Source organism: Canis aureus, chromosome 19, assembly GCF_053574225.1.
Source record: "Canis aureus isolate CA01 chromosome 19, VMU_Caureus_v.1.0, whole genome shotgun sequence".
In the NCBI taxonomy this organism is placed as follows: Eukaryota; Metazoa; Chordata; class Mammalia; order Carnivora; family Canidae; genus Canis; species Canis aureus.
Window position 1 is genome coordinate 43,543,947 of NC_135629.1, and position 23,486 is coordinate 43,567,432.

Here is a 23,486-nt window from a genome sequence, read left to right on the forward strand (position 1 = left end):
CAGGAGCCACTATCAGCCAATGACTCACAGGAATGGAATGTAAACACCCCAACCTCCTTCCCCCTCCAGTGGGATAGCTGAGTGGGAGTTACCCTGTTGCCAGGCATTTTCTAGTGGTTTTGAGCTTCAGGCACCCCCAGTGGAAGGTACTTCATAATGAACCCTTTGTTGACATCTTCCTAGTCCTGTCTTACTTCCCCCTTTCCTACTGGAGTTCTCTGCACTTTCCAAATAAATTCTTTGCTCTCCAATCCTTGCTCAGGAAGTGCTCTTGGGAGAAGCCAACCTAAGCAGAATGTGACTTTTTCTGGGTATTTTTCTTCAATTCTCCCTTTTACTTCCACCTGCAGGAGAAAGCACCTATTGTGTTTCATTATAGTTCTTGGATTCGGATGAATCTCTTCCACCGAACTGTGAGTGAGTTTTCTAGAAGTGGGTCTTACTCATCTTTGCATCACTGGTATTTTCCCTAGTCTGTCATACAGTGTTCAAGCTGTGTGTTTGCTGGCTTCCAGAAGCTTGATAGATAGATAGAAGAGAGGCAGAAATGCAAGGTGGTGGGGGCAGTGCTGTGCAGCTGAGCATATGTTGCTGCTACTAGCCACTTGTGGCTATTTCAGTTAAAATTGAATAAAAATTAAAAATTCAGTTTCTCAGTCCCAATAGCCACATTTCCAGGGCTGCATGTGGCTAGCGGTGATCCTATTGGACAACACCGGTATAGAACATTTCTATCACTATAGTCAGTTCTACTGGACATGCAATCTAGACTTTTGGAACCGAGGAAAGCCTCTCAGTCTTCAGATAAGACAAAATTTTTCCTGATTTAGTTTGAGGATCTCACATAACCTGGATATCACACGGTTTGGTTATGTGCCATTCTGTGTGGGTCACAATACTCCTAAAGCTTTTAGGGATCTGGGTTTATGACCAAGTACCTGTATCCTACACTTTTACTTACCTAAGGACAGACATTACTTCACAAGACAAGAGAAAACCAATGATGTATAGTTAAGTCTTCAGATAATTGCTTTATTTACATTCTGACTGAACCACAAAAAAGACAAAAGGTGCTTCAGAGTTTCCAATGCTCTTATGGCTGGTAGAACGGATACCACGTCTAAAGAGCAGATTAGCTTTTTTTTTTTTTTTTTTTTAAATATATGATTCTAAAGTTTTGTTTGTATTTTTCATTGGTAACACATTCCCTTGGTTCAAAAGCCAAAAGGCACAGGGCATTCAGAGAAAAGTTATACTGCTCCTATTCTCCACCCATAACCCTCCCAAAAGAAAACCAAAGACTACTATTTTCTTTCCTGTCCTTTAAGGGATGGGCAATGCACTCAAGCACAGCAAATAATCTGTTTGTATCTCTTTTTTATTTCATTTTTTAACATAGGATACATTCTCCTTTGTCTTTGCTCTTTTCCCCCAGTCAATCCTATATTGCTCCCAGTGCTTTGACTCTCCCTTCACCATTGTCTTGTGGCCAAATTCCTCTCTGAGTTCTTCTGGCCCCTCTCTTATTAGTCATTGATCTCTCCTTGCCTCACACATACACTTCTAACCAACCTCCTACATAGTTCTGGGGTCTCTACTCCACCCTGTGTTACCAGATTTCTCTTCCTAATGAACCATGGTGATTATCCTTCTCCTCTACTCTTCTCCTTCAGTAGCTTTCTTTGCCTTCCCAGCAAAACCCAAAATGCCTTGCCTGAAATCTATGGCCCATCCCAACCTGCTCACCATCCCCCACACCGTCCATTCATGTTTAGCAATAGCTGGCTAAAATTAAGGTTTAAATTTAAAATGATTTATCTGTTTGTAACTACCTAACATTTAATGGCATTACTATGTATGTAACTCTTTGGAGAACCTAGCGAAGCTCTGCTTTTTGAGGTTAGCAGTTGAGTGAACTGACTAGCTAGTGACCCCTGGTCATGTCTGGGCCAACACACATATACTGATACGATTGTGTATATATTTTAATGTCTTTAAGGGTTACAGCATTGAGCTGGAAGTTTAAAGGGTTGGCGTTGAGGTCAACATGATTAACTTGAAATGTTTGCTTCATGGGTTCTGTGCATCTGCTTTAGGTGATTTTCCACATCTCTCTTAAAATACAAATGAGAATTCCTGCTCTCCTGTTGATGGGGATACAGAGCTGCTTCTCTCTAATTTCTCGCTGGGAAGGAACGGGATGTATTTGCCCAGGTAGGTGGCCACATTCCTGCGGAAGAAGTGGCAGAGGTGCTTCCGGAACCTCTCCCCGACAAAGGCGTAGATAATGGGGTTGATACAGCAGTGTGTATAGGCAATCACCTCCGTGATCTGCATGGCCACGTCCAGCTGTTTGCTCTGCTCACAAGTGGTCTCAAAAAAGATTGTTTGAAAAGCAGAAAGTAGGAGGACCAGGTTGTAGGGTGTCCAGAAAATGAAAAAGACTACCATGATGACAAAAATGAGCCGGATGGCCTTGTACTTTTTCTTACTGGGGCATCTCAGCAACGTTTTAATAATTCCAGAGTAGCAGACAACCATGATGAGCAGAGGCAGAGCAAGACCCAGGATATTCATTCTCAGAGCATGGAAACGCTTCCAGTTGTCTTCTTGGTCTTTTGGGTAGAGAGGCGTGCAGACAAACTGTTCAGACTCCTTTTGGGACTCGTGGAAGATAAATTCAGGGAGGGCTGCTAGCCCTGCCAGGCCCCAGGTGAGAACACTCGTGATGATACCAAAAGTGACAGTCCGGGCTCGAAGGGCAAACACAGCATGGACGATGGCCAGGTACCGGTCTATGGTCAGCAGGATGATGAAAAAGATCTCACCGTATAAGCCCAAGTAATAAAGCCCAGAGATGAGCTTACACATGGAATGGCCAAAAACCCAATCATTCCATCCAGTATAATGAATCCAGAATACCAGAGTGAATAGAAAGAGCAAGTCAGAAATGGCCAAATTGAGCAGGAAGATGTTAGTCATAATCCAGAGTCTCTTGTATTTTGTGAGGATCACCACCACCACCACATTGCCCAGCAGACCAATCACGAACACCAGGGAATACAGTGGAGGCAAGAACTGGGCTCCCAGGTGCTTAATGTTGACTTTTTCACATGGCAGTGAATTCTCATAGTCAAACACTGTGGTCTGGATAGACTCATCCATGGTCTTAATCTCGGCTGTAGTGGCCTCCATCATTTTGTCCCTGTGTTAGAAAAGTGACAACAAAAATAACCGCACAATTAGGCATAATCACCCTTGATGGGCCACACCCATTGATTTATCCATTTACCCACAAAACCACATGTGATTAAACAGCCTAGACATTTAAAGTTTCTTCAGCATGTTTTTCAAAGTTGTGTCAGAGATGCTGGAAGGCGGGGAAGTGTCAGGGATGAAAGATGTGAAGTTTTGAAAGTCAACGCAATCCACCATGGGAAAAGAAACAGAAATGTGGCGGATGTTGGTAAAGAATGGGGATGTTGATTTCTGCAAGCATTTAAAGGAGGAAATACAAAGCAGGGAAAAGCAGGCTGGGGAATGAGAACAATAATTTTATGCTAATTATTATTGCTGTATCTTTTCAGGAATTTTGAATTTTAGGTTTTATAGTTTATATATGACTTTCAAAATCATCTTCCCTATATAAAAACCAAATACTACTACTGATAATAATAGTGATTGTTATTATTACAAATAACTTCCCCTCTCTGGGGTCCCTTAACAAGATACTGTTCATTAAAGCTGATGGGGAAATTGAACCTTAGAGAAATGGAGTAATTTATCCCAAGTCCTCTTACAAGTAAAAGTTCAGGCTAGGTCTTCAGTATCTATGAATAATTCTCTTCTTACTATATTCTAATGCTGTGATTTTTAAGTTTAACTTTTTAAGACTGCACCATTATAATTAATATTAACTTGTGTGACAATTACATTCTAAACAACAGTAACCTAGGCTGCTGTCCTTTACCTGCTCCTGATAATGCTGAGATAAGCCACCCCTGTGCCAACAGCAAACCCCTCAGAGCTCCTCCTTCATAAAGGGACTGAGTGGGAGGGAGAGGCCAATGGAGTTTCTCAGCAGACTTGATATCTTCTAGACTAGGATCCCTAGGGCCCATGTCTGCACTTCTTAAGATTACAGACTTCACTGGAGAAGATGGAAAAACAGACAAGGTAGGAGTTCCAAGGAGGACAGTTGATCCCTGCACTGTTTCCTTGGAAGAAGTCCTCCTGACTTTCTCCTTTCTCTGAGGAAGGGACAAGTGTGAGGACATGAATATATATCAATGGGCATTTCTCAAAGTAAGTCTTAGAAATGCAATAATTAGAGCCAATGACAAGACTACTGGGACCCCAATGGTCAGCACCTGTCAGGGTCCTGTGTAGTCAAAATGAGAATAGACATGGGCAGCAGCCATTCCCAGCCATTCTTCTCACCAGCTGTAGGACTTGGGCAAGAATTGAACTTTGAGCCTCATTTACTCATGATACCACTTGAGGTATCATGATACCATGATGAGGATCATGATACCACTTGAAGTTATGTGCAGGATCAAATAAGATAAAAAAAAAACTATAAAATTGGTAGGAAGTGGAACTGAAAGAAAAGCACTAAGAGGGTGCCTGGGTGGCTCAGACAGTTGAGCATCTGCCTTTAGCCTAGGACATGATCTCGGGGTCCTGGGTTTGAGCCCCACATCGAGCTCCCTGCTCAGTGGGGAGTCTGTACCTCTCCCTCTGTCTGTTTGTGCTTTCTCTAGAGCATACACATACACACGCATGCTCTCTCAAGTAAAAAAGAAAATCTTAAAAAAAAAGAAAGAAAGAAAAGCAATAAGAAACCATTTCATATAAAATTATGAAGGAAATTGGGTCTCTTGGATAGAACTTGATCTGTTTCCATGACTCTGTCCTACTATATCTCATTGATCAGTAACACATCCAGGCTTTTGAGGTGGAAGATGAGAGTGAAAACAACTGATTTGTATGATCTTATCATCATTTTTATTCTTAATCCCATAATCTACAGCTGCTGAGAAAAAAATACCCATTCATTATTTTGTCTGTTGCACAGTCACAATCACAGAGAACATCCCTCAAACTTTAATGGCTAACACAAAACAAAACAAAAAAAGACCTCAAAACAGAGCTGCTTGATCTAGAGAAGCAAAACTATAAAAGCCTCCATTTAACTATTGCTATTATCTTTCCTTTCCTCTGAGATTGATCTAAAAATTAGTCAAATTAAAAAAAATTGACTAAGATTTTGTTCAACTTGATGATCATGTCTTTAATTCATGAGTTACTTTCAACATGACTATGATAAAATTATAGGATCTTTTTGAGAGGCTCTAGACTGCAATGCATAGGGAAATATGCTGGTTCTTTGGGGTGAGAAGCCAAGTCCTCGACTCTCAGTTACATGGGTCAGAGATATGAAAACTGAAATTGTTTTCAGTCCAAATCAAAATAAATATTTAAGTCTGAAGTAGTCAAGAAGTTTGAATTAGGCTTTTAAAAGTGTCTTTTTTGCATTTAAAAAATGTGGTACAGTAATAGTAAACAGCACTGATAATAAAGGCAAAAACATAAAAGTAAGAACCACCCCAAATTCCCCCATGCAGTTTACCACTATTAACATTTCTCTACACAGATATGCATACACGGATACAAGTTTTATCAAAAAATGAGTTTATACTACTTTGCTGGCTCACTAAAATTGCTCATAGTACTACTCAGCCGTGCAATGCAAATGCAATTTCTTTAGTCTCCAAAACAATTTGGATCTTACCAACTTTCCACTGGGTAGCAGGAAAAAGGATTCACAAATTTTAGTCCGAAGTGGTTTAAACTTAGCTTGACCCATTCATTTGAAGGAGGACTTTAGTTTTGCTTATCCGCTTTACGGTACCAGCTCATTAATTTTGGTTTCTTGTCTTCTCTCATTGGTCCTTTCTAAGATGGCAGTGGAGATATGAGGGAGGGGCCAGCATGGGCAGAGGGCAAAGAAGATGCATTGGTCTCCTGCTGGTCCTGTTTTAGTGACTGGTGTCTGCTGAGGAAGGATGATGACTCGATCTTAACCCTGAACTTTTTGCTAGCATCTGCTGCTTTGTAGCTAATGGCCTCACAGTCCACTCATTCTCAGTTGTCCCTGGGCATAGAGACCCCTCTAGGCCTCACTGGAATGGAGGACCCTCTCTGCTCCTGCCACGTCATCAGGCTCCTGGCCCATGCTAGGCACCTCCTCCTGAACTGGCAGGCACCTAGGCAGACATACTGCTTCTTGACTCTATGTCCATGCCAGTTACAAACTAAGGAACACTCAAGGGTACAAACTAAATTATTTTCCTGCCTGACCACCAGCTTAACTGTGATGACCACCCATGAGGGTAAGGAAGTGACTTGCAGAGAGACATCCTCTTGGAGGGCCCCCCCTCAATTTATCAAACAGCCCTTCATATCCTCCAACTCTGGTCAAAGCTTGGATGGGGAAGATAGGAACCCAGAGTTGTGACTACTTCCATCTGCGACCTTTTACCCTTTTCTCACAATTCCTGGAGTCAGAGGAGAGAAGCCTCCTCCCCTGCCCCTTCCCTCTGCCCTCCAATCTCGCCTTGGCCAGGCTCAATACTGTGTGTGCAACCTCAGTTTTTACTGTGTAATATGTAATGGATTCTTCTCCATGGGAACAAGCAGAGTTCTACATTCATCAACTTAAAATTTCAATGAATGTCACAAGGCTGAATTGAGCATAAACATCTAGAATTAGAGATGCTTCTTTAAAAAAAAAGTTTTTGTTTAATTAATTTATTTATTTAGGACAGAGAATGAAAAGGGAAGAAAGGCAGAGGGAGAGAGAGAAGACTCCTTGTTGAACAGGGAACCTGACGCAGGACTCAATCCCAGGCCCCCAAGATGATGTCCTGAGCTGAAGGCAGATATTTAGCTGACCGAGCCACCCAGGCTTCCCTAGAGAGGGTTCTTTAGAAAATACATTGAGGTTTGAAACACCATTTCAATCATAAAAAAAAAAAAAAAGTAAATGATGCCACCCCATGCTGGTGAGGTTGCAGTGGCCCTGCCTGGAGCAATTATGCATCCCTGGTGCAACATGACTTGGTTCAATATGTTTAGGAAATTTTGTACATAACAAAAACCAATAAGATACACATGACTTTGGTCCATTGGTTCTACTCTGAGGAATTTACCCTATGGGGAAGAAGTCCACCACCAAACCAAAACAGGATGTTCACTGTGGCCTCATTTTCTTGATAGGAAAAAACAAAAAAAAAAGGTGGAAGCAGTTTAAATGACACTTTGACAAGTGAAGGAGACTTTGGATAAATTGTAGTCCACTTACTGCAATAGGTTATTATGTAGTCACTAAAACAGTTTTGGGGGGGTGCCTGGGTGGCTCAGTCCCTTAAGCTTAAGCATCAGACTCTTGATTTTAGTTCAGGTCATGATTTCAAGGTCATGATTTTAGGATCATGAGATTGAGCCTGGTGTCGGGCTCTGTGCTGGGCTTGGAACCTGCTTAAGCATCTCTTTCTCCTTCTCCCTCTACCCCTCTCTCTCCCTCTCCTAAAGAAAAAAAAGGGGGGGAATGGGCAAATAATAAAAATAGTTGTAGAAAGGAAATGGATGACAATTTTTAAAGTTGAAAGATGTGGAATTTTTCTATATTCCCTTGTGCATTAAACTGTAATGAAAAGCAAGTGCCTTCCAGCAGGCTCTGCTGGAGATTTGGCAACCACATTTTCTAAAGGTAACTGGGTTGAAAACGTGGGCAAATTACAAGATGAAGGGTTTAGTCATCAGAATCTGAAACCACAAACTGAGATCTAAGAAACTTGAAGTGGAAGTCACCCTAGGTAGAGTATTTAAATTTTGTTTTAAAGATCTTAATGTTTGTCTCTCTTGGGTCTTGGGTGGAGTTAACATATACCATAGGACTGGGGGAGGGACAGTTCCTCTTAGAAATTTCTCTTTAGGTCTTGAGACATGAACTGGTCAGCCTCCATGGAAGACAGAGATGCCCTTCAGATGACCTGGCACACACATGCATGTGGACATGTGGGCCATGTGGACCTGGGATCCCCGAATGCTTTCAGATTATCTGGTGTGTAATACTGTCACACTCATATTTTCTTTCCTCCTTCCTACTCTGCGATTCTTAGTGCTTTTGGCAAATACTGAGTAACCGCGGGGCCCTGCTCTTCTCTCCCTGGGCCCCAGACTTTCAACCTGTATGCTTGGACTCTGGGTTTAGATGTCCCTGAGGAAAGCTCAGAAGGGCACTTCCGTGGGTTTACAGTAATTCCCACCTCCCTGCCTTTGAAGTAGAGACCATTTCCCTGCACCCTCAAATACTTCCCAGATGCAAGCCAGAGCTTCTAATAAGTGTCAACTCAGAGAGGCTTGTCCTCTCTGATGTCCAAAGACATCCCAAATGAAACCAGTGAGCTGTGACTCCAACTCCTTAGTCTTGAGCACCAGCTCACACGATGCCTCTGAATGGAAGAAATACTCATTTTTTCAGCATGGATCAAATAATGAATGACATGGTCAAATTTTTAATGCATGTTTTCCCCCCTTATTGTCAACAACCACCTGGGAAGGAACGAAATACCAGAGAGAAAATGGTCTCTGAATTCAGGAAGTTTACATTCTTTACACATAGCCAATGTGAGATAAGAGTCCATGACAAGTGAGCCTTCCACTTTACATGGTTACTCCATCTTACAACTTTACAAGGTAGATTTTTATATCCCCATTTTACCAATAAGCAAACAGAGGCTCGGCAAGGCTCACTTACTTGCCTGAGGCTATTCTGTGCACAGCAGAGCTGAGACTTGATCCTGTGTGTCCTTTTGTCCTAAAGCCCATGTTGTCATTGCCTTGGGGTTCCACTGAGTGAGGACCTCCACACCCCAAGATTGCATGAATGTTTATATATATTATGTATCCTGTGGTTCAGTATTTCATACATATAAATCTCTAATCCATTTTTAATTGAGTTTGATATATAGCATGAAGTGCATTTCCACCAGTCTCAAAACATCACCTTTGTTATAAATTCTTTAGTATTCCTTTTTTTTTTTTTTAAGATTTTATTTATTTACTCATGATAGACATAGAGAGAGAGAGGCACAGACACAGACAGAGGGAGAAGCAGGCTTCATGTCGGGAGCAAAACAAGGCTGACATTATAACCTCCTTGTTCATATTCCTCATTTGTTTTTCTAATCCTGTTGCTTTGGTTGGAATTTCCACAGTGATGTTAAGTATCGATGGTTCCTGATTTTAATGAGACATGATCCTCCCCAGCCTTTCAAAGGCCCCAAAGCACAGACCAATTAACAGGCCCTTCATTGTCCTCTAGTCTGTGCTTTGGTAGATTTTTTTTATTATTCTTAGCATATGGCTCAAAAAAATTGAGTTCAGGAAAAAAAAAAAAAAGAGCTCAAAACAATTCCATAACTTAAGATCACACAGAGAACAAATGGCAAAGTTGGGACTTGAGCCCACGTGTTCCCGGCTTGAAGAAACCTAGGCTCTCTACAGCCACATCTGCCCATCAGCATCCACCCAATGAGTGGAGACCTTTGGTGTGATAATGATCACCTTTCTCAGTTGCAGCATCATTTCCTCGCTGTGGACATCTACTGTAAATGGAAGTCATGACCCTACCCCCCAACACACACACTCCAGTAGCATCAATGCTACAACCTGTGGTCTGTCTATGGCAGCCAAAGCCAGAGATACTCTGAGCTAATCGTTTGCAATATTTCTCGGGCTTGTCTGAATGCTTTTAGAGGTAAATGTCAACGAGGTCTTGTCAGATGCATGAAGAAAGATACTACGGATTTAAGATCTGTTTTATAACAAAACTTCACCAAAGTGGAAATCTGTTATGCTAATGATGGAGAGTGCTGATCCTTGACAGTAGGGGGAGTTTGGTTAAAACCAGGCCTGCCTGATAGAAGACCACATGCTGAATGATATCCCAGTTTAGTAAAGTCACTAATCTGGACTCTGTGTGTGTGTGTGTGTGTGTGTGTGTGTGTGTGTGTGTGTGTGTTTAAGTGCTTTGTCTCTTTGAGGGGATCAGCCTCTCAGGTGAACTTGATAAATCATCCAAAGAATATAGAGAAGAGAATATGTGTGAAGTCACTGCCTGCCACCCTGACTCTACCTGCCCATCTAGAAGAGCCCTGCCCACAGATAACTCCAGTGATCATTCCTGCAGGACCACCTGGAATTATGATCAGGTCCTGTCCCAAGACCTTAGATACTTTTGACTTCATTGATATCTGGTGCCAAGGGAGTCCATAGCTATAAGATTTTCTTTCTTATGTATCCTTCCTTATGTATACTCCTTGGTGTAGGATAATGATTCATTACCATGTCTGAAGAAATGACTGTGCGACCTAGAGCAAGTAGCTTAACTGCGCTATGCCTCAGGATTTTTACGTGCAACATGCTGATGAGAAGAGTTACTGCCTCATGGGGCTCTTCAGCCATTCATTCAGCAATTACTTATTAGCATCTATGATGGGCAAGGCACTGGTCCAGGAACACAGGCAACATCAGGGAACTGAACAGATCAAACTTCCTGACTCCATGGACCTTATTTTCTAGTTGGGAGACACAGGGAATAAATAGCTAAAAGTGACAGGGTCTCAGATGGTCATGAGTGCTCTGGAAAGAGATAAAATAGGAGATGGGGAAAAGGAACCGGGTGAGATTGGAGGTGGACACTTTTAAATTGGAGGGGAGGCCAATAAGGAGCCTACTGAGGTGACATTTGAGAAAAGACTTGGAGGAAGCAACGGGATGAGTTAGATAGGTAGAGGGAGGATGAGGGCTCCAGGCAGAGAAATGACAAGTACAAGTGTCCTGAGATGACAGAGTGCCTGGATATGGTCTTAGAAAAGTAAGAAGCCCAGTGTGATCAGAGGAGGAGTGAGGGATGAATATCCGGAGAAATGGTCAAGACTTAGAGGTTCCAAGAGTCTTGACCTGCACTACTGGAAAGAAGAAGTTGCCATCAGCCAGGATAAAGAAGGCGGGGATATCAGTCCAAGATGCCTGTGTGCCATCTAAGTGGAGATGTCCGGTAGGCAGTTAGATATATGGCTCCAGGGGAGGTCTTGTTGAAGATCTAAAATTGACAGTTGTCATCATATAGATGGTGTTTAAAGTCCTGACACTGGGTAAAAGCACCAGAGAAGTGAGTACAGATAGTAAAGGGTGGTGTTCTCAGGTATATCAAAAATCAGAGGTCATAGGAACAAGGAGGACTCAGCAAGAGAGACTTAGAAGGAGTGGACAGTGAAGTAGGAGAAAAAAACACAGGAAAGCTGGTGTCCCAGAAGCCAAGTGAGGAAGGTGTCAAGGAGGGAGGAGTGGTGTGAGGATAACATGAACCAACACATGCAAGAGCATCTAGAACACACAGAGCCAGTTAAGTGTATGTTGTTCTTCTCCCATCCCCCAACCATTGACCTTCTTTACTTTTAAGTTCTCAGGGCTTTCCAAAATTTCTTAGATCTTGTCCAAGGTAGTATAATATGACTTCAGAGGAGCAAGTATCTCTTCCACCTAAACAGAAATGCTTATCTTTCCACAAATATCCAATCAGTAGTTTGTTACCCAGAGTTCTAGAAAACCTACAATGATTAGTATCCAATAATTTGTTTTAACCAGACATTTCAGACTTCATTAAAATCTTTAGCTATTCTAAATGAAGTGTTTGAATTTCTACAAACAAGTTTGGATCTCAACCAAATTAAATAACCTAGTGGGAACCATGGATTATATTAGTCCATTTACTCACTGACATGTCCAATGGAGAGATATCCGAGGTCAGATTATCCTGACCTCAGCACGTGACAGGTAGGTGACAGGTAGAGATAGATGATGATAGATAGCTATATAGATAGGTAGGTAGATGAATTCCCAGGACATTGAGGACAACCAGGAATCAAGGAGAATTCTACTGGGCACTTAATTCTGACCACTTTAGGATGCTAAGAAATTATCATTTCTCCTAATCTGCATATAATACTTCCATTGCCTTAATCTAAATTTACATGAAAGAAGTTGATTTTTACAAGAGTAACATTTTTATTTCAAATTACATGCTATTTACAATTGAAGAGGTAATACACACTATCATATGGTTCAAAACATAATATTATGAGAAGATACACAATAAGAAGTTTCATCCTGCTCCATCTCTGTACACCTCTTCCCCATCAAGAACTGTAGAGGATCTAGGGTACCCTACCTGTAAGCTAGCAAGTAAGATTGACACTTTTTTATGGCTACCACCAGAAGGTACATGACAATTAGATAATGGACAAAGGACTTATAACGGCACAGCAGGCATATGACTGAATGTTCCCACTGGTTCTCCATGCTGCCAAGTTGCCTGGAGGACATGTGGAGTGGCCCGGGTGGCTGCTGCACACACAGTAGGCTTGCCTCACAGCTGAGGAATCGGAGTGTAGGAACCCCCAATCTTTTACACTGGCTGACAACAAACCTACCCACTCTTTACCTGGCAGGGACACATTTCCATATGCAACTGTAAGCAAATATAAATATATTTACTAACTTTACCCTGTTGGTTGCATAAAAGCAGAATACTACATGCGTCATCACGCACCTTGCTTTTTCCATTTCACCACATAAGTTTTTCTTATTCTTTGTTACTGCTGAGAATCCATTGTGAGGATATACCAGTTTATTTAGCCAGTCCCCCTATAAACAGATACTTTTTGCTGTTTCAAATAATGCTGCAATTGATTATCTGACACAGGAAGTTTAAAAAAAATTCCAGAGGCACGTGAGTGGTGCCATGGGTTAAGGATCTCACTCTTGATTTCAGCTCAGGTCATGATCCCAGGGTTGTGAGATTGAGCCTGGCATTGGGCTCCACGCTCAGCTCAGAGTCTTCTTGAAATGCTCTCTCCCTCTCCCTTTGCCCCTCCCACTTGTGCATTCTCTCTCTCTTCAAAATAAACAAATAAATAAATCTTTAAAAGTAAATAAATAAAAATTAAAAACCCCATCACTTGCTAACTTTATGGTCAACTAGAATTACAGGTTAGCATGTGATGGGATTTTCAGGTGGTCTGAGACTACATCCAGAGCACCCTGCTAGGTCCCAGGCACGTGAACATTGCCAGCTGAAATGTAGGGGAGAGGAAACCCTACCCAAGGAAGATGAGTTAATAGAGCCAGATGTATCCACTCACCCAGGACAAAAGACACTTTGGAATAGGAAAGAGAGCAAGATACTAGTTTGTAGGTGAGAATCAGAATGTGATTCACAGAGGTGCCCTCCAGAGCCCGCAGGAGGTCATTCCAAGAGGCAAATTCAAACACTACATAAGAAAGAGCTTGAGTGGGATTACCCAAAATGAAATGGGTACCTCCTGAGGCGCCAAGCAAACAGTGCCTGGAGGTATCCAAGCAGAGCCTGGGTGACTGCCTGGCAGGAACTTTGCAGAAGGAGATTTCCACAATGAGAAGTTTCATTCCAGTGACGGTTCTCAGCCCTGGCTGCAGATGGGAACTGCGGGGGAGTTTTTGAAATCCCAATGCCAGGCTATGCCCCATCCCCCAACAGTTAAATCAGAATTTCTGGAGGTGAGATCCAGAACACAGTGATTCTAAAAGCTCCCCTTTCATTATCCATCCAACTACCTATCTAACTAGCTACTCAAATTGCTTCCCGCCTATACAGTTAAGCCAGGCCTCCTTTCCTTTTCCCTTTATTTTGTTTTATTTTACAGAGAATCTGCGGTAGTCAGAAAAAATAATTATCTGCTGCAGCACTATCCAAGAGAATTTTTCAGCAGCAATAGAAATGTTCTGTATCTGTGTTGCCCTATAAGGCACCACTAGCCAAGTGGCTGTTATGCACTTGAAATGTGGCTAGTGCTGTTGAGAAACTGAATTTTTCATTTTATTGAAATTCAGTGAATTTAAATTTAAGTACCCATATGTGGCGGGTAACCATCATACTGGACAGTGCCAAACTAGTGACTAATGTCCATTTAATGCCTGACAATTTATAGCTGCTTAATAAACACTTCTGAAATGGACAGGAGGATGAACCAGAATAATTTTCACTCTGCTTTTCACTGTGCAGGCTACACATTTGAAATATTATGTTCTGCCCCAGGTGCCCTATTTTAAGAGGGTTAGTAACCATCTGGAGTACAGGACAGGCTAGAATGATAAAGGTCCAGAAATACCAGCCATAGTTAACAGAACTTAGAATGTTTTGTATGAAAAATATAAGTCTTCTAATGCTCAGATTAATATTAGTTTCTCCTTTTTTTTTTTTTTTTTGGCCAGTGTTTGCATCTGTACCAAAGTTTTCTAATCTTTTTAATTAAAGGTTTGAATTAGGCAGTGTTTTAGGTCCCTTTGAGATAGAAGAATCCTTTTGATATAGATTGATGTGATAGCTTTTCCTATAGGAGAGGAAGTAGAGTCCCCAGAGCAGAGAAATCTGATAGCATTGGAAGAGACTGCATTCAGTCCCACAGGGGGAAAGACTTGCCAGGAATTACCAGGTTGTGGGAACAGAATAGGCTGCCTGGTGAGCCAGGAAGTTCCCTCCCTGGAAACACACAAGAACCTCTCAAGGATGCAATCATGAATAAATGCAAACTTCTTACTAGCTGCAGACACATACCAGCACTGTATTCTGGGGCAGCACATGGACTTCCCTGATGATTATTGTCATTAGTTACTAGAGCAAAGGCTACACCCCATTTTTGGAATATGGTCAGTTCATTAAGTGACTTGGTTTTGTTCACCTGCCAGGTGATTTTGGTTATTTTTTACCAATTTCCTTGTAAAAGACTAAATCTACTCCTTATATTTCAACATTAGGTTGAATTAACTCTGGGAAACGAACTAGGGGTGGTAGAAGGGGAGGAGGGCGGGGGGTGGGAGTGAATGGGTGACGGGCACTGGGTGTTATTCTGTATGTTAGTAAATTGAACACCAATAAAAAAAAAATAATAATTTTAAAAACCCAAAAAAAAATAAAATAAAATAAAGAATTTTAATTGTATACAGGCTGGTGGTATGTTATTTAGTTGAAGGAGATGATTATGAAGAATATGTTTTCATAGGGAAAGCATGACTATGTAGTCAAAATAACGTGGTTGGGGGGTGTTCAGCATGACCTGAGGGCTCAGCTTCCTGGCCACTGCTATTTCCACCTACACCTGTGCCATGGACAAAGCACTGCTGCCTCTGCCTCTTTTCTAGGTCCCACGTTTGTTAAAATTTTATATCATTTTTTTATTCTGATATTTTAAATTTTATATTCTGTATTTTGCTCCATGTAGTTAATAATTGTTTGAAAATATAATGTGTAGGGGATGGTCAGTTAAGCACTCAACTCTTGACTCTTGGTTTCAGCTCAGATCATGATCTCAGGGTTGTGAAGTCAAGCCCCACGTTAGGCTCCACGTTCATTGTGGAGTCTACTTGAGATTCTCTCTCCCTCTCCCTCTGCCCCTCCCACTTATGCTCTCTTTCTCTCTCTTTAAAATAAATAAATTTGGAGGGCTCCTAGGGGACTCAGTCAGTTAAGCATCTCCCTTTGGCCCAGGTCACGATCTCAGGATACTGGGATGGAGCCTCTGCTTGGCTGGGAGCCTGCTTCTCCCTCTCCCCTGCTTGTACTCTCTCTCTCTCATTCTCTCTCAAGTAAATGAAAAAATAATAATAAAATAAATAAATAAATAAATATTTTTTAAAAGAAAATATAATTCGTAAAGATCCCCAACTATTGTATAAATATTCATGGTTATTTAATCACTGTCTTATTGTGTGACCATGTTGTTCCAGATTTACACTTTTATAAATGATGCTGCAATGAACATCTTTGTATTTTTAAATTACTTCCTTAAAGTAGATTTCCCGAAACACAATTTCTACCTGTGATCATATTTCTAAGTTTCTTGATGCATTTTCCCAAATTGCTTCCTGAAAGTGTGTAGCAATGTATATATTCTTGGCACTCATAGATGACGGTGCCAGTCTCAACAAGCATACATCAACACTAAGAAGACAGAAAAGAAAAAAAAATTGGCCAATTATATGGGCAAAAGAGATGTCATTATTGTGTAACTAATATGTATTTAATTACTGAGAATCGTTTTTAACTGGAATTGGTAGTCATTCATTTTTCCTTTTCTGTGCTTGTGCCCTTTACCAATTTCATTCCACTGGATACATCAGCTTTTTTCTTATTGAGTCATACAATTCTTCCCCCAGGAGAAATAACTCAGCCTGCATGGTTCAATGTCATCATCACCATCTTCTAAAAAGAGTGACAAGTACCCCTATCTCTTCCATATACTAAAGATATCATAGTCCCATCACCCTCCCTGGAGACATTTGTCAACAGTTAACTTCCATCCCCATCAATCCAAGTTTTTGAGATTGGAGGCATTTCTATCTTTACCCTCTAGTACAGGTCCAGGAAAAATAGTCAACCTTGTAAATCCAGACACAAAGACCAAATCAGTTGATTAACTGATTCATCTCATTGCCTTCGAGTGGATTTTCAATGAACACTTTATCTATGTCTATATACATATATATACACACACACTATATATGTATATACTATGTATGTATCACATAAATATGTTTTACATACATACCATAAATATGAAATTACAAATTATATACAAATGTAATATATAAACAAATGTTTATATACATATACACATATATGTAAATTCTATTTTCACTGTTTCTTACAAGTCAATATCCATAAACACAAAACTACTAAGTGTAATCCTTTTGGAGTGGTCACATTCTCAGCAGTTGAGAATTTATGAAAGCACAGGGAAACACACTGTGGGCACAGACATGGGCATGTTGACTAAAGAGGTAAAAGGGACCAAGTTTGGATGACTAGGAGAAGCAAGCATATCATATCTAATAGATGGGAGAAGGAAAAGGAAAATGGGAGAAAGCAAGAAGAAAATAGACATATGTCACAACAAATTCTCCCACTTTGGCCCCATACTACCTACTAAATTGCAGAGAGTCCCTTCTCCTCTGCCTCCTCAATTCAAGAGCACTCCTGGGAGGTACTACTTCCACCTGCCTAGACCCCTTTTCCATCTCCCTGTTCCTAGAAACCCAACGATATACCTGGAAATAACTTCTAAACAAACCACATCTATTGCATTTAATAAGTTCTTGCCTAGATGAGAACAGAAAGAAGATAAGCAGTACCTGTTGTTTTAGCAAAGTCCGTTATGCATCCAGTGACAGCTAAGGTCTCACCACTCATGAAATGGAGAAACCATCTGATCAGAGACATCAGTAAGGTAGGAAAAAATACAGCTTCCTCTTTTAAACAGACTAGCTGCTCAGGTTTTGCAAGTTTTCAGAAGATATCAAGTTTGGTACAGTTCTTCTTTTCTATGATTGACATGACATACTAAAGAACGCAGTTGAGTAATCTTCGAAATGAGCTCTGCTGATGTTCAACAGCTATTTCAGGGGTTCTGCATTCTCTTGGCATTGCTCTCTTGTTTTGTTTTTGCAAGGGGGAGAAAGTTCTCAAATAAGCATAGCCTTGAGCTGGGGGAGGCAGAGTAAAAAGTGAAATCGAGTGACGGATGGTAACTACATCTGACAGATGGTAGTGAGCATTACACAATGTATGGAATTGTTAAATCGCTGTTAGGCACCTGAAACTAATGTAGCATTATCTGCCAGTTGTTCTTCAATACTAAAAGGATTTTTAAAAATATTTTGTTTATTTATTTATTTGACAGAGAGAGAGAGAAAGAGAGAGCACAAGCAGGCAGAGCTGCAGGCAAAGGGAGAGGGAGAGGTAGGTTCCCTGCTGAGCAAGGAGCCCAATGTGGGGCTCAATCCCGGGTCCCTGGGATTGAAGGCAGAAGCTTAACTGACTGTGCCACCCAGGAGCCCCTAAAAGAATTTTTTAAATGAAATCAGAATTCTCCCATGAAATGTGGACTGCGGGATAACCTAATTGTTCTATAGAACTCAACAGGAGACTTGGATAAGTCATGATGGAAGCACAGGGTTAGATGTCCCAAGAAGACCTGAGAATGACTTACAGCTGTGGCCCGCACCGTGGCATAACCTTGTGTTCATCATTAGGTCTTGCTGGACCTCAGTCTTCTCATCTGTAAATCCATAGAGTAGAGTAGACATGTAAATCCATAGAGTAGACATGAAATCAACTAAAATTTGGGGGAAAACTCTGTCAAATACAGAGGGCTAAGCAAACATAAGCAATGAGTAGAATACCACCAAGACATGTGCTTGCTCTATTGCTGACATGTCCAGGGGACCTATCGTGGTGCTGGGCACAGAACCCGCATCACCCAGCATCTGTGGGAAGAGCTCTGATAAACTGGCTAAGTGGACATGTCAATGAAGTTCACCAAGTGTTTATCACACATCTGCTATGGATGCAGAGCTCTGTTACATGCTTCAAAGGACAAAGAAAAGATAGGGAAAAAAGAAAGGACTCTGCCAAAGAGGGCTCATGGGCATCCTGGAGGCTGGAGTTTGAGGGAGCTTGATAGCCAGGATTCAATGTCAGGTGGGTCTGCAGAAGCCCTGCCTGAGAAGAGTTAGAGGAACTGGAAGCTTCTGAAGAAGATAGGATGTTGTTCTACATTATAATGCAGTTGGCCTTTCCCTTGGACTCTCTAAGGCCAAGGTGGAGAGGCTGCCAGGAGACAGATTTCTGCCCCAGAGAACTAGAAGTCTCAGCAGGGTGTCCCACCAGGGAGGGGGTGTCCTGGGGGCCCCATAAAGGAGCTGGGGATGCATAGCCTGGGGCCCTCTGCAAGGGCAGCTCCCCGGGGGTCAGAGGCCAGGCCTGCCCTGCTTCCCCTGCTTGCCCTGCCACCCCATGCCTGCATACTGATGGCACCAGGTGAATACCTATTAAACAGGTAAAAGAATAAAGGAAGGACACATTTTTGTAATTGTTCTGGGAAAAAGACTCATAACAGCTATGTTTTCAATTTCAAAAAGGAAAAAAAATTATATCATTATCACAGAAACCTAATAGAAGAGGAAAGGAATCTACACGTAGATGAAGGGAATAGTAGGTAATACATGAGAATAAGGCAAAGTTTCATCAAATGCAGTACTTACAACATCCGACCTCAGCAGCTGGGGAAGCCTGGTGGAGTCAGTGCAGCTGGAGTCCTGATGGATCAAGAGGCCTGGGTGGAGCATCCTCCCCTCAGGTGAGAGACTTCCACCTGACCATCCCCATGAGGGCCATATTATGGGGCAAATGACAGGGTTGGAAGTTAAACACTTGTTGGCCTACATGCAGTTTGGAGCGAGTTGCATTTCTATGCAATCATAATTTTATAGTTTCAAGGAGCCTGGGCTGTGTGTGTCTGCCTTCCCGCATCCAGTTTCCTTTCACGGAGGTGGGGAGATAGGCAGCTCAGCCTGGATCAGGAGGGGATATGAGACCAGATTCGTAGCTCTTGGTGTCCAGAACAGAACTGGTGTCCCGGCCAGTTCTGACCTAGAAACCAAATAATATATTTTAACCAGGTTCCCAAGGTCATTTACATGGCACAAGTCTCATAAACAACATTTCTTAGCCTGCTTGTGTGCATGCAAGTCCAGGTGGTTGGTTACACGAGACAAATCACAGAAATAGCCATCCATAGAGAACAGTAATATAAATTTTATTTGAGAATAAGGAGAACTCTGTCTGCAGGTGGGAGGCTGGATTGGAAAATCCCAGAGGCCTCATCCAACTCCAGGGTTTCCAGTTGCATTTCTTGGGCCTCTCTTTCTGCCCCAAACCTCCCATTCAAGCCCCATGTGGGGCTCAGACCTGCCCGCCTCAGTCCCACCCTCTTCCCTCTCTGCTGGTCTACACCCCATCTGCAGTCAAGGCCCAGCCTCCCTGGGAAGATATCCCTTTCAGCTTCGAAGGACTGAACTCTGAGTCCAGGTCGTTGGCACTAAGCTTGGCTTCCTCTTCTGCAAACATCACACATGGACAGGGGGTCAGGTGAGGTGGCCCTGAAAGCACCTTGCACCCAGTACCTGCTTGTGGAAACGGTCCAACTGGTGCTGACCAGGACGACGGTGTCACCGCAACAGGTGCTTGGTCCTTGCCACCTCCGCAGAACTTCTGTGGTATTCATGGCTCACCCAGTTTTCTGAAGCTCCGAATCATCTGAAGAGAAGTAAGCACCCCTGCCCTCCTCACCTGTCCCCTTTGCTCTCTGGTTCTGAGCAAGTGAAGATATTGAGGGACCCAAAAGTAGCCTGTTCCCCAAACAGCAGAGCTGGATGCTTCATCTACCAAGGCGCAGTCAACACCAAGAGCCACAGGCAACTCTCCTTCCTGGGGAAAGAAGATAGAGCTGAGCCAAGCCTTCCCTGCCTCCAAATTCAAATGTCACCACGTTTCCTGTGGTGGGGAGAGGATGGAAGCTGGGTGTTCATACCAAGTGACCTTCAGGAGAAGGTGGGTGAGTGGCAGGGACAGGGCTGGGTAGGGAGTGGGCCCTCTATCTGGTACATGGCCGACCACCTCTCACTGTGGACTTAGAATTTCTTCTGGAGTGATTGAAGCAACCCAAGAACTTCCTTACCGGGTGGAACAAGCCAAGTGCTGGCAATGGTGGTAGAAGAAAGTCAACAGAAAGAGGTCTAAGAAGATGATGGTTCTCGGGCAGAAAACAGTAGTTTGGGGTATATGGCCGGGGAGTGTGGAGTTCAGCAGCAGCTTCACTCCTCTAGGAATGGACCCCACAGCGTGCTCCATGTGCAAGTGACCAACCACGGGAGCCTGTCCACTGGGTGCTCTGCTCAGTGGACCATTTTGTCATCAACTGGGAGATTAAGATTTAAAGAAAGTTCTGATGGGGGTTAATTTATGTAAGGATACATATGACTATATATGATTTTGGTGGAAACAGGACTCACAAGCCTCTATGTGGGCTGTGGAAGGGCATGTGGTGACTCTGGGAGATCCTGGTCAGACTCTTCCCATGTCAGGGATTCTCTTGGGCTGGTTTTGGTATCAAGAACCTCAGGTCCTGCAGGTTATGGCTCCCCGTTACCCATGTGTTGATTAAACTAACTAATCCATCCAATGTGTTTGGTGACTCCTGTGATCCAGCGTTACCACAAAAGCTGGCACCAAAACTGATGCCTTCTGTCCTCCAGGATGGCTGTGTTATCTCAGACGGCATTTCTACTAGAGGGTGTTGTGTGCGAACCACAGGTTCCTACGTAAAGAAGATTCTCTCATGCACTGTTGGAAAACACTCAGGGAGATTCACAGCACATTGAAGTCTCTGAGAAATCCCACAGTGTAGAACCACTTAAACTCTGTTAACCTAGCATTTCCCAAACCTATTTTTAATGTAGAAACAAAAATTGTTTTCTTTCAAAGAACACCTGTTAACATTCTTCAGGACCGGGATTCCTTAGAGCTCTGGGAGATGCTGGTCTGTGATGGCTCAGCATATAGACACAGCACACAGCGCAGCTGCAAATTGCTTTCTGGCCCATTCTATCATATTGATAGGGGGTCTTTATAGGAGCCCACTAGGTGGGCAGGGGTGGTCTTGTTACCCCCACATTGTAGATGAGAAAACAGAGATGTCAAGGGACTTGGCAAAAGCCACAGGGAGGGTAAAGGGCAAAGCTGGGCTCCACCCCAGAGTGTAGACTATCCACTGAGTACTTGCTTCTCCTCCACTATCCTACCATCTGAAGGAAAGGTGCACCGAGCTTCCACTGACCACAAGGATGACATGGTGTCCAAATGTACAGACAGAACCTGAGGAGGTTTCCCAGAGGTCCACAGGGGCTTGCTCTGTCTTGGCTCTCCCTAGAGGGGCAAGAGATTTCTGGAGCTTCTTTCAGGCCACTCAAAGTGCTCAGCTCACAGGAAAACCTGACCTCAAACACGAATACTCTGTGATCTTCCAGATTCTCAATGTCACAGAAACTAAAACAGAAACATTTTGGAGGAAAAACAACCAAACAACCAAAACAACAACAAACCAAAGAGAAGACAGCTTAAGAATATAGGAGCATGGGCAAGAGAAGCAAACAAACAAAACACCATCCGAAGCTATGAGAGGCCAAGAAGTTTTTTTGCAGGAGAGGTCAGGTCAACCTCAGCCTTGAGCGTGTGAAAGGAAGTGATTGGCAGAGCAGCAGAGAGCACACATTTCCTTGAATTGCACCTATCTTCTGGTCACCAGCTCCCAGGTACAAGGTCTCCGGGGCATGGAGACTGAGCTCAGACCATGCAGGTCCTTTCCGTAACATTTTCCCAGCGGGTTAGTGGAAGGGCCCAGATGGCCAGCCCTGCCTGCCTCTGGCTTACTGGTGGTCCACTGTACCTCTGAATCCCCTCTGTCCACAGCACACTACTCTCCTGGGAAGCTCAAAAATCTACAGAAGCAAGCCTTTACCAACATGACTTTCCCCCTCCTGGATGGCTCACAAGAAGGGCCAGAGTGAACTCGTGGAAGCTGTTAGCTGGGGAGGTAGTGGACTTCTCGAGATGTGCAGAAAACAGAAAAGTGGAGTCTAGCCTCAGCATTGGCCTCCAACTCAAATCCAGAATTAAACCAGAAATGGAGCAAACCCTCCCTCGTGGTGGCCATGAGCACGTACCTCGCACACCTCCAGCTGCGTGGTGTGGAATTGACCAAGGCCCCGCTGCCGGGCTCTGAAGTCAGCGCTGTGCTTGTCCCAAGGCCACACGTCCCATGGTCCCCATCTGCCCCTGACCCAGCACAGTGGGGATGCTGATGCAGGCCCACTCCTGGGACACCTTCCTCCTCTGCTGGCTGACTTTAGGGCTAGGACTCCCCAGTGCTACGCCAAACATCCCTCAGTCTGTGAGATGGCCAGCACGCTTCTGCCATCCTGTTCCACTCTACGTGGGGCCTGACAGCCCTCCCCACCTCTCCTGGCCCTCACCCATGTCCCCTCATGGTGCTTACCCCAACAAACTCTGACCAGTATAAAACCTTCTTAGTGTCTGCTTCTCAGGGATCTGGACTAGCATTACCTGTGTATTTAGATTAGCCTGAAAACAGGCCCCAGGCCCTACGAGGCCATTTCCATGAGGCTCTGGGCTGGCACCATGGTCCATCTCACCATTTTATGTGTTTCATTTTGTTCCTTTTTATTCTTTGGCATAAACACCAAAAATCTAGTGTAAAAATTAGCAAATTAATAGGATAGTGAAGAAAAAGGTTTGCAAGGACTTAGAAATGATGCACAAAACACAGTTGTCTCTCCTGGGTATGGGATACAACACACTTGAAAATAAGCAGGAGCGAACATACCTAATGTCAGTGGAGTAGAATAAATGAAGTCCTTTCTTCTGTGTTACCTTACACTCTGAGATGGTCAAGAAATGCAAG

General features: G+C 43.0%; 1 protein-coding gene across 3 annotated transcripts in view; it reads right to left on the reverse strand.

Annotated features, from left to right (window-relative positions):
• Positions 1-1,362: 1,362 nt before the first annotated feature.
• Positions 1,363-23,486, reverse strand: part of LOC144290190 (C-C chemokine receptor type 3) — a 34,463-nt gene continuing 12,339 nt past the window's right edge. The window contains exons 2-5 of one of the 3 annotated variants that reach the window (XM_077859171.1): positions 20,131-20,434; positions 19,210-19,597; positions 18,156-18,224; positions 1,363-3,205 (exon numbers count right to left, since the gene is read on the reverse strand). In XM_077859171.1, coding sequence (XP_077715297.1) covers positions 2,116-3,205; positions 18,156-18,178 — 1,113 coding nt within the window. In that variant the 5' untranslated portion in view covers positions 18,179-18,224; positions 19,210-19,597; positions 20,131-20,434 and the 3' untranslated portion in view covers positions 1,363-2,115. Of the gene's footprint in view, positions 3,206-5,794; positions 6,288-17,298; positions 17,672-18,155; positions 18,225-19,209; positions 19,598-20,130; positions 20,435-23,486 lie in introns of those variants that run through there. The other 2 variants (XM_077859172.1, XM_077859173.1) reach the window with 2 other exon arrangements.